At 32.8% G+C, this 11,927-nt stretch overlaps 1 protein-coding gene and 1 long non-coding RNA gene across 4 annotated transcripts; both read left to right on the top strand.

The window, feature by feature from the left end:
- The first annotated feature begins 503 nt into the window (after positions 1-503).
- LOC110692338 lies at positions 504-1,346 on the top strand. The gene is made up of 2 exons (XR_002505447.1): positions 504-1,001; positions 1,113-1,346. It is a non-coding gene; the product is annotated as an uncharacterized LOC110692338 (long non-coding RNA).
- Positions 1,347-5,609: 4,263 nt separating this feature from the next.
- Positions 5,610-11,523, top strand: LOC110692708 (two-component response regulator ARR2-like). Of its 3 annotated transcripts, none has more exons than XM_021869765.1 (6): positions 5,610-6,429; positions 6,988-7,140; positions 7,243-7,620; positions 8,443-8,516; positions 8,635-9,786; positions 10,909-11,523. In XM_021869765.1, the coding sequence occupies exons 1-6, from the start codon at positions 6,249-6,251 to the stop codon at positions 10,975-10,977; spliced, it is 2,007 nt and encodes a 668-aa protein (XP_021725457.1). In that variant the 5' UTR covers positions 5,610-6,248; the 3' UTR covers positions 10,978-11,523. The 3 variants fall into 3 exon arrangements, with proteins under 3 accessions (XP_021725457.1, XP_021725451.1, XP_021725442.1); XM_021869759.1 differs by having other exon boundaries at positions 5,611-6,429; positions 8,440-8,516; positions 10,912-11,523; XM_021869750.1 differs by having other exon boundaries at positions 5,611-6,429; positions 8,440-8,516.
- The last annotated feature ends 404 nt before the right edge of the window (positions 11,524-11,927 follow it).

Raw genomic sequence — 11,927 nt, 5'->3', positions numbered from 1 at the left:
ATCCATGATCGATGAGGAAGTAGTGTTTCAATCAGGATGGCTTGATGCGGCTTTAATCGGATATGGGCGAGAACAAGTAGTGTGCGTGAGTAGTCCAATTCTTAATATTATTGTTACATGAAATCATCTATCGTTGTTGCAATCGAGTCTAGCATGGGTTAATGAATGAAATTGTTTTTTCACGTCTAACGGTTCTAGTTGAAGGATTTTGGTGAATTCTAACAGTCATATTTGTGGTTGTGGGTTATACGCTCGGGATTTCTTGACATAGTGGTACGTTCTAACCCAATTGGCATGGAATCAATGTTGTCATTCGTATCATAATTAGATGTATGACCCTATTAGTTTACAAGTGTTCGTTTTGACATAATATTCAATTTATGTCCTCCATATCTTTCACGAATTTGGGTTTGTTACATGTCTACCTATTCTGATTTACTGAAAATAACTGAACTGAACTAAACTGATGGGGGTTGAGCTGAAATGAATTGTTTATGAGGTAAGAAAATTAGGAACTGAATTGAATTGAATAAAGTTGAAATGAATAGTTTATGACATAACAAATCAAGAACTGAACTAAACAAAACTGAACTTTCCCCCTTTTACGCAACAACTCTCACTCAAGTATGACCAAATCTTCCAAAACTAATGCATGCCTCAACAAAACAGGATCAAATAGTTCTACCCTAAAGAATCTCTTAGCAACTCATCACCACCTAACGAATCTCTTAACAACAATTTTTTTTAAGATTGAATCTCCAACTCACTCCCCAAACCGCGAGCCCCACTCTTCACCACCCCCACCAACCACTTCGCCACCATCGCACCCACCAACCACTTCGCCACCATCGCACAAATCACCAATTGAACCCACCAACCATGGCATCACCAACCACCGAACCCACTAACCACCTCATCACTAGTCGCAAATCATCAGCCACCGAACCCACTCACCACCACCTCTACCTTAAGTCGACGCTGCGCCATTTGCACCTCCAATTGTAAGTTTTTTTTTGCTCCTTTTCAATTTAAGGTCATTTATTGATTTTATTTGTGATTTGTTGTGATTTTGGAGATTTCGTTTTTCTTAGTATTATTTGGGGATTTTACAGGTGGTGGAAGGATGGAGTACTGCTGCCGCTACCATTAGCACCTTCTTGTCGCATGAACTATTGGGTGCGGACTGTTGTACCCAATAGTTTGTGAATAATTTTAAGCTTTGTGTATCAGATTTTATCCATGTTCTAAAACAAGGTTTTAAGCCTCCTAGTCATAAGCCTGAATCAAAACATGCTTGATTTTTAAAAATTGGTTGATCCTTTACCCCAAAAAAAAAAAAAAAAAAAGTAAGACGAAGGACTCTACAAGTCAACACCTCTTACAGATTTAGCCAGTCAGTTAAAGCTTGGTATATTAAATTTTCATATGTTCACATGCAATTTACAAAAATCAAAAGACAAGACGTTATCTTAAGAATCTAACAAGAATTTACGATGTTGAAGTTGAAATACATTTAGTAATCCGTAGTTTGGGGCCAGGCCACTTTCTTTGCTTGGTTTGAGTAAGTTACACTTAATAATTACAAACAAAAAGATTAATTAAATTGAAAAGAAAAAGGAAATGTCAAATTAAAGATTCCAAAGTATATACTAGTGTATGATTGGGTATCACATTGGTTTATTATCATATGACTCAAACTTATTAAAAGTAAAACCTGCTTAATTAAACAAGATTAAGCCATATTTTGATCCCTTTTTCCAATTTAATTAATTTAAGCCAAGCGGCTAAAAGAAACACCTAATTAAATGGGAGAGATTCTTTTGCTTTAATTTATGTATTTTTGTAATTATACTAATGTTAGTGTACATGTACGTTATTATTTTCATTATACACACTTGCACTCACTCTCTACTTGTTTTGTGTCGTGATTACCCTAAAAAGACATTGCTATTCTTATTAAGTAGTGCATGTGGAATTACCAAAAATTGATGAAGTATCATTTCGAGGCATCTACTTACGTAGTATATGCAATTATGCAATACGTTTATTGTATACTTGTACTCCCTTTGTTGTTTCTTTGGATTAATCGAAATTATAGAATTGAAGCATATTTTTAGAGAAGTCATATGCTAATATATAGAATCTTACAATATAAAGTATATATAGTTAGTGGGGATATATTATATAATTTTATTATTAGTGGGAGAGATAACTGGTAGGAAAAATTAATGCAATTGATACCAAAAAAATAAAAAAATAATACAAAGTATGTAATACTCCGTAAAGTTATGTAACCTGGGTTAGTGAGAGCCAAACAAATTTAGTGCAGTTGGTGAGGAATTCACCTTGTGACTTTAATTAAGATCACAAGTCCATGTTTCATTAAAATACATTTGTTAAGGAGTAGGGGGTCTTCCTTACCTCCCCCACTACTCTCAAGCGTTAATCTGCATGCTAGGCTAGCTTAACTTATAAAGTATTCCATAATGGAAATTGAGTTAGGGGAGAGATATCAATATAATTAGTGGTAATGAGTCTTTAGTAAAAATTATCAAATGAAATTTCATTAGAATCATATAATGCATGCATGCTTTTCAGAAATGAAATTATAGGTAAACATTGATATTAGATATGGCTTAATTTTATTATTCTTGTTTGGTTTTTTCTCATTGAATTTGAATTAAACAACATTTTCTCATATAAAATGCATGTAATGAACACAACCTTAACGCGACAAAGATAGGTCGATGTTTATAACTTATAATTAAGAAAGTTCCATGTAATTCACAATTTTGAAAATAAAGAAAGAGTGACATGTGTTGACTTATAATGTTATTAATAGGCATACAGCTAATTAGTGATTAATTGACATTTGTTTAGATAATAAAATTAGTTTAAGAACTTACGAGTGAAATTCTCTATAGAGTTGAGTGTCGCCGGCGCATGTAATTCTTTTTTTTTTTTTTTTTTTTTTTAAGAATTCAAAGATGATTAACAAGAAATATACATGCCATCACTTACATAGTACGGACAAATTTAATTGTGCTTATTTAATAAACATGATTATTAAATTAATTACTGTAATTTTCATTGAATTAGTCAAGTACTTCTATTTTTTTTTTCTCAATATTACCCAAATCACATGATCATTACTTTAATTGTTGAAGGCAACTCTTTCTTGGCGTCAGTTGTTCTAATTATATTTTTATTTTCATTAATTACTGTAATTTTCATTGAATTAGTTTCATGCATGTTATTTTCATAGAGTATAATTTTAAGCTCTATTATTTGCTTTGTATAAATTACTTACTGGACTCGTATGTAAATGAATTTTTAAGTTAACCGAATAGATTAAATAATAGGACAATGATAAATAAATAGAGGCAAGGCCGTAGAGCAATTAGGGTGAAAGTAATTGTAAAATAAAATTATAACTAATAAATCTTGTGAAAAGGGATAACGGGACAAACATAATAAACGAATAAAGTAAAATTCTTAGGGATTTGGGTTAAATAAAATTCTTAGGTTTTTTTTGTAAGAAAATGTAATTGCAATTTACAATATTTTTAGATTTATCATAGCGGAGGAATATTTTCTACTAAAGAATGTTTTTAGAAAATTTTCCTATATTATTGGGTTTTTGTAAATATAACATTTTCTTTTTTTCACTCTAGAAGTTTGAAATAAAATGAAATACTGAGTAGTATGATTTTTAGAAGATAATACTTTTAAAAAATTTGAAAATACACGTGTCAAGATGGGGCAAAGTACAAAGGATTTTAGAGAAACTGAACGAAGAGAAGTAACAGACTTGAGCCAAAACAAACAAGATAACCTTCACGAGAATCAACGAGGTCTGGCCAAAAAAAAGGCTTTGTTTTGTTTTCTTTTGTACTATTTTATTTTATTACAAAAATAAATAACAAAAATAAACAATAATAAAAAATCTGTTATATGTAATTATTAAAATGAAAAGTAGAAATTACTGGTAGCTTTTTCTCCTGGAAAACCCAAAAAGTGGTGAATCAAAAGCTTAAAAAGTTTATATCCAATGCAAAATTTTTGATATTATAAAACAAAGTGTGGGTGTGGCTAGCCACGTACCATATGCAAAGACCTATTCTTACTGCTCACTACTAGTCTATTTGTAATTTTTAGACTATACCCTATCATTTTGATTTTGATTAGGGTTAGGTTTGGTTTTATTTTATTTTATTTACAAAACTATTTTTTTTTATTTTTGTTTTAATTAAATAAAAACTTTAGTTGGGTTTTGTTAGAAATTTAGAATTCATTCATTGAGGGTTGTATATTGCTTGTTTGATTTTTTAAATTATTTTGTATAATGTTTTTTTTCGAACAAAATGTTATTTATATATTGATGATTTTTGTTAAATGTGATTTAAATTACACGGGATAAAAAAAATTGTCATAAAAGTGAGTGTTTTATATAAATTGTTTACTGTAAATACATAATGATTCTTTAAGATCATATTAATAAATTGTTTTGCATGAATATGGGTATTTACATGGCATGACTGAGTGTTTTATAACCTCAATAAATGTCAATGATTCAATTCTTAATAGATATTTTTCAATTCATGGCAAAAATAATGCCTTGGTTTTTTTTTTCTTTCTTTTTTTCAAAAGATAATTGATGTTTTACACCTTTAAAAATCAAAATACCATTTTAGTATTCCTTGATAGATTAAAAGGAAGTACTATGCATCTTTTTATTTTATAAGTCAAACTTTAAAGTAGGTACAAAAATCTTGGAATATATGAGTTGACTCTAAACTCCGTTTCTAATAATTATTAATACAAATAAGGAATGTAATTTCTTATGTTTCTAATGAGTAGTTTTATAATTTTTTTTTCATAATGAAAGATAAGATATATCTTATGAAAAATTAACGCGAACTTAGTTAGAAAAGTAAGTTAACCAAGTCAACTAGCTTGTGGACCATCTAAGCATCTAGTGAATATTATCTCCAAGAATTATGGCAAAACCCGATCTTATGGTAGTTAAAACAAATTTTAAATTTCAAAATCTCCACAATGCTAAATCCAAATTCCGCATGTTTATTTATTACTTAAACATCTGTACATCACCAACCACTCAACCAAGTTTTAAAAAACAAATACTTTGTATCAATTCAAACTTAAAATTTACTCCTAAACAATATATGCAAACATAATTAAATCACGATTCTGCCTTCAATTAGCATGATCTTCCGCCAATAACAACCTCTTTAATTAAAGTAATTAGCTACTAATTACATTTATCATTCCACTTCCACAATTAACATTACCATGTTGAGTAGTAAGTCACCTTTTGATAATTTTCATGATCTCAAATTTCAAACTTTAAAACCCATGTGAGAGTGAATTATTAAGGGATGAATTATTAGTATCTCATTAAAATGGGAAACTTTAGATATTTTCAGCTCATATTGCCAGCAAGTTGCTAGTTAAGATAGTCGGCAAATTAATTTTCTTACAAAATTACTTCAATTTTTTATTTTTCCAATTGGTAAATTTTTTTAATTTCTTGAATAAACCTATAAAAACCTCACTTTCACAACTAGTGAGATGAGATTTGTTATTTTAGTACCAAATGTTTGTGAGCTGGATCCACACTCATCAAACAGACCCACTTTGTAATAAAATAATCAAACCCCATTTTTTTTTTTTTTTCTTGATGATGATTTTACCCAGAAGTATTGAATTGCAGAAAGCCATGTCTTCAACCTCATAATTTTTAATCTTTAATTATATAAAAAAAACCCATCAATTTTATTCCTTCTTGCTTTTATCCCTCTTTCACTTTCTCTCTCTTCAACCTCACTTTCTCTCTCCTCCCCTTTTCTCCTCTCTCAATATTTCGGGAAGATCTCAACTTGGGTCCGTTCAATTTTCTGAATTTGGAACTGGGTCTCAAATATTTTCTCTTAAATCCACCAAAAATCCAGTCTTTCACCTAGTCAAAATCAGTAAAAATTCAATAGAATCTTACACTTGAGTTTCATTTCTTATTTTTTTTATTTTTCTCTTCTGTATCTTCAAGATTCCATTTTGAAGTTACAATTTTTAAACTGGGTTTGTGTTTAATTTTAATTAAATTCATGCTTAGTTTACTTTCTTCACAAATTTGATCTTATTTTTATAATTCCTTGGGTTTTTGGAAATTAATTTTTGGTGGGTCAAACCCATTTCTTTTGGGTATTTTTAATAAAATTTTAGATGAGATGAATTTGGGTGGTGGATTAATGGGATCCATGGCTATGCCTAGTTCTACGGTTAGCCGGAAATCGTCGGAAGTTGTTACCGCCGACCAATTTCCGGTAGGTCTCCGAGTACTTGTGGTTGATGATGATCCAACTTGCCTTACCATCTTAGAGAAGATGCTCCGAACTTGTCGGTATGAAGGTAAAAAATAAAATAAAATAAAATTTTACCGTGTATAATTTTTTTTCAATTATTGGGGTGTATATTTTGTTGATCTAATTGTTAGTTTGTTGATTTATTTGTTTGTAATATTCATTTTTATTGTTATTTTAATGTTTAGAATTATATTTTTTTGGCGGGTTAATTAGGTTTTGTGATTTGATTTGTGTGTTTTGTTGTGATTGACTTTTGATTAATGGATTTTTAGTTGAAGGTTTTGGTTTTTTAGGTGTTGTAAGTTGAATGATTGATTCAGTTTAGTTATATGTATTAAGAGTACATGATTAATTTGGATGTTGGTTATATTTTGACTTGTTTTTTGTATGAGAAAGAAGTACACCGGATTAGTTGGTTTTTTTTTTAGGATTATAATCATTTTTCTTTAATCATTTGGCACTGATTTAGGGTTGTTTAAAATGTTTGACTTGTAGATAGTTTGGATGTATAATTATGTTTCAACGGTTTTGGGATTTTGGATCATAGATTAGTGAATTTTCCTTGATTTGCTAATTGAATTGCGGAAAATTCTGCTTGTTTCAGTTACCAAAACAAATAGAGCTGAACATGCCTTAAACATGCTCCGTGAGAACAAAAACGGGTTTGATGTCGTTATAAGCGATGTGCATATGCCCGATATGGATGGGTTTAAACTCCTTGAGCAAGTTGGTTTGGAAATGGATCTACCTGTTATCAGTAAGTATTGAAAAATTAGTGCTATTTATCTAAGTTGATGCTCTATCCTTGATTTCTGGTTTGATTTCACAAATTCTTGTGCTAATGTTTGCAATGAAACAGTGATGTCTGCGGATGATAGCAAACAAGTAGTCATGAAGGGAGTTACTCATGGAGCTTGTGATTATTTGATCAAACCTGTGAGAATTGAGGCACTTAAGAACATATGGCAGCATGTGGTGAGGAAGAAGAAGTATGAGTATAATAAAGATGTTGAGCAGTCGGGTAGCTGGGATGAAGGGGACCGGCAGCTAAAACACGATGATGCAGTCTCATCCCCCGCTAATGATGGGAGTTGGAAGAATTCAAAGAGGAAAAGTGGCGAGGATGACGAGGCTGATGATAAGGATGATACAACTACACTCAAGAAACCTCGGGTTGTTTGGTCAGTTGAGCTTCACCAACAGTTTGTGGCTGCTGTTAACCAGCTCGGCATTGACAGTATGGATCCCTTTCATTTAATTACACTTATTTTGTTCCCATTTGCAAACAAATCTGCATTGATCTTTAGGAAATGTGCCTTGCTTAAGCAGCTGACAAGTCATATCCTAGTAATTATAGTTCATGATTGTTTAAGCCTTTAAGGCATCCGATGTTTTCAGAAGTAAATGTGTATGTTCATACTTATGATTTTGTTTTGTGACAATTTAGATCAATTTAATAATTGAGGAAAAATTCAAACAAAACCGAACGGATGACGGTGTGCTTGGCTATGTATGTACGTTGCACAAATATAAAGGTCAAACAAAGTTGTAGGCTCTCTAGTTACATCTCTTTGCTGTCATATGAATATGTTTTTATCCAAGTCACCTCTTACAGAATGTTTTGTTCAAGGCTAAAGTCGAAGTGTTTGAATTGTTTGAGCCATGAAAGTTAAATTTCTAGTATTGTGAATGTTTTGTTCAAGGCTATAGCTGAAGTGTTTGAATTGTTTGAGCCTTGAAATTTAAATTTCTAGTATTGTTATTTTGGCATCTAATCTGCTGAGCTTGGTCACAGTTCGATTGCCACACCCCATCTGGATGAAAGGTGAAAATAAAAATATAGTTTCGTATTCGTTTTAGCCTAAATAATGGTAAATAGAGAAAGATATTAATTATTTAATGTCCCATTTGAAAAGAGAGTTTGTTGTTTTGTCTCTCTGCCAGTGTCAAAAATTTCTATGAATTATGCCTAGTGAACACTTCTCATTTTGTTTTATTCCAGATATAGTATGTTTCTGCTCCCATCTTATGTTTTCTGTTATCTGATTGTATTCAGAAGCTGTTCCAAAGAAAATTTTGGAGCTGATGAATGTTCCCGGGCTTACAAGAGAAAATGTTGCTAGCCATCTTCAGGTATCAATTTTATTTATTTATTTTTTCAAAGTCAACGGTAAAGAACAAAAAAATGTAACTGCCAACTCCTTTCTTGTTTCCTTCTATCTGAACTCAAATCTTGTGCTGCCTGATTCAGAAATACCGCTTGTATCTGAGAAGGCTGAGTGGAGTATCACAGCATCAAGGTGGCTTAAACAGCTCATTTATGCCCCAAGACCCAAGTTTCAGCACGATGTCATCCCTGGGAGGTATTGATCTCCAAACTCTTGCGGCCACGGGTCAACTTTCAGCACAGACTCTAGCGGCATACACAAGACTCCCTCCTACTATTAAACCTGGTATTTCGATGCCATTTGTTGACCAGAGAAACCTGTTTAGCTTTGAAAACTCCAAATTAAGATATGGAGATGGACAGCAATCACAAATTAGCAATGTTAGTAAGCAAATGAACCTGCTGCACGGGTTCCCGACAACCATGGAACCAAAGCAACTTGCAGTCTTGAATCAATCTGCACAAACACTTGGGAGCATGAACATGCAAGCTAATGCTTCAAGTAGCCATCAGAGTAGCTCTTTATTGATGCAGCAGATGGTCCCACAACAAAGGGGACACATTTCAAATGAAAGTATCAGTAGTCAAGTTCCGAGGATTCAACCCTCAGTAGGGCAGCCATTGCAGTCAAATGGGAATGCTAATGCAGTTCTATCTAGAAATGGTATTCCCTATGACCCTGTTAATCAGTCTGCCTCGGTGGTAGATTTCTCTGTGAACCATATCCCAGAATTGCCCGGCAATAGCTTTCCATTAGGGAGTACCCCAGGAATAACGTCCATCACTTCCAAGGGATTTAATCAAGAGGAAATTGGCTCTGATATTAAAGTGTCAAGAGGATTTGTTGGAAGTTATGATATGTTCAGTGAGCTTCAGCATAAGCCACAAGAATGGCAGATGCAGAATCCTAACATGGGATTTGCAGGGTCTTCCCAACATGTACCATCCGTGCAAAGTGGTGTAAATGTAGCACCCTCAATTATGGTGAATCAGTCTTATGTCTCTGGTCAGAAGAATGAGCAGAATGGACATTCTATGGCCGGGAAGCCAATGTATTCAGCCGGATTAGAAAATCAACATATGGGAATGCAGAACGTTAATCAAAATTACAACAGTATACACGTCAACAATTCTTCAAGGGTAAAGGCGGAAAGTGTTTCTGATGTGGTGAACCTAGGGGCTAACCTTTTCGACTATAGTCCGGAAGACATGTTGAGTACCATAATGCTGAAGCAGGTAAGGAATAGGTCTTAGTTATGTTTTTTTTTTTTGATGAACTTTTGGTAAAAATAGTTATGCTTTGTTAATACTGAACGCAATTGAGGAAATAATTATTGGATTTAAGTTTTCTACTCGTGATTTTGATGCTGCTTTCTTAAATTTCTATTTCTGCCTCCCTTCTAGATTAAATATTTTTGACAGTATTTTGTTCCAATTGCTTTCAGAACCGGTAGTTCATTCGTACATCTCTATTTCTTCTTTTTTCACAAGAACAAATTATTTAATAAATTAACGTCACATTATCCTACGCAATCATATCTGTCATCATCAAAGTCTTTTGCTTAAAGTATCTTAAATCTGCTCTCATAGTAATGATAACATTGATGTGCAGTAACCTATTAATAGATCCAAAATCATGTTTCAATATATTGACTTGCTAAAATGCTAACCTTCTGTCTTCTAATTTGTATATTGGTACAAGTTGGTGAAGATAAGTTTTTTGAGGTAATAACCTTACAATGCTAGGATTGGAATTGGTTTTTGATTTTTGTTACAGTTTAACACTTCCATTCTACACCCATCAATCCAGGGCAGTTTTCCATCCTTCTTCAAAACAAGTGCACATATATATAACAAACTACTTTTTTGGTTAACATGTAAACCTTTCTTTGTTCACCATTAAGCTAGCAAATCATTTGGTGGACCTTAGTTATAAGTGTTGATTTGTCTAGGTAGCATCATACACTGTAGAGTAATAATCTTTGTTGGTCACATCATAAATTCTAATCATCTATTTAGGAAATGATTTTGGCTCACCAAAAATTGATTTTGGCATACCTGTTATGAGAGCAGGTTTATGCTCTTCTCATATGGAAGTGTGCCAATACCAATCAAGGGTGTGTGAAAATCAGTTTTCCATCCATCTGCATATTTTTTCTCCTCTTAAGATTTTTTTTCCCCTCCATTAAATACTCTTTTAGTTTTTCATTAGTCATCTTTTTTGAAACTTCCACGCATTTTCCGCATACTCAGTTTTGTTTGTGTGTAGGGTGGGTTTAGCCACCTTTTAGTGCACTCCTAATATTGAGGGCTCTTGCCTGTGACCATAACTCATCTGAAGTTGTGTTTGCTTTCTAGCAGCAAGAAGGCATCGGGTCTGGGGACTTCGACTTCGATGGGTACACCTTGGATAATATTCCTGTGTAGAGGAATATGTAACTGTTTAAGGTCTGGTGACATTGTGAATGTACATAGCCGCTGCTGCAAATTGGGAGGAACTTTATTCATCAAATTTTTAAACCAGCTTCTGGACCACCATTTTCAGCTAGAGAACGGCTTTCTTGGCTGGTATAGATTTAGTTATTCACTTATTTGGTACATTTCCAAAAGTTTTGAATGTTTTCCAGCAGCTTGGGTTTAGTAAGAAGTGACTCTTATTTAAGGCCACTATTCACCTTTCTTTTAAGGGTGTTTGTCGTCGTGACTGCATAGCTTGTGCATATGTGAAGGGGTGGGAGAAATCTGCAAATTTGCTAGGAGTTTTCTTTTCTTTTTCGTTTATGTTACTGTTGTTCTTCTAACTTGAATAACAAAAGGTTGAATGTCTAGTGTTTAGACTATGATGTACAAATTTCATTCGATTGTCCAGGACCGCGAGGGTCTTGAGAAAAAATTTCTTTTGTTTCCCTGTTTTGTTCCTTTTGTATTTAAAAAGTTTGAAGTTTTTTGTATGAAAAGTTGCTTTTTGATGAATGACCCACTAGCTTATGTCTTTGTATTCACTTCCACCTTAAACCCATTTTAGTTTTAAGGTTATTTTTCCTTAATTGATCAAAGTAAATTAGGATAATATAATATGAAGTAGAAATCCCGGTGATAGCTATGCTAGTTTGCTGTTCCGGCATACATAAAACTCCCGGGTGATTCATCGGCTTGCTTTACTTCAATTTTAGAAAGTTTAATACTTATCGTTTTCATCCGTTTAAGTAACTAAACATTTTCCTTCTCTTATTTTATCCACCTGCCCATCTTTTTACCCTCTCTTTTTTATTTTATCTAAGTCTTTTTTTACACCCACTTAGAGCCTGTTCTGATTTACTGAGCTGAATTGAATTGTTTACGAGATAAGGAAATTATGAATTAGACTGGACTAGACT

The sequence above is a fragment of the Chenopodium quinoa genome, unplaced genomic scaffold (assembly GCF_001683475.1).
Source record: "Chenopodium quinoa cultivar QQ74 unplaced genomic scaffold, ASM168347v1, whole genome shotgun sequence".
Lineage (NCBI taxonomy): Eukaryota > Viridiplantae > Streptophyta > Magnoliopsida > Caryophyllales > Amaranthaceae > Chenopodium > Chenopodium quinoa.
The sequence above is the reverse complement of the archived record's forward strand: the minus strand, read 5'-3'. Positions and strand labels throughout refer to the sequence as shown.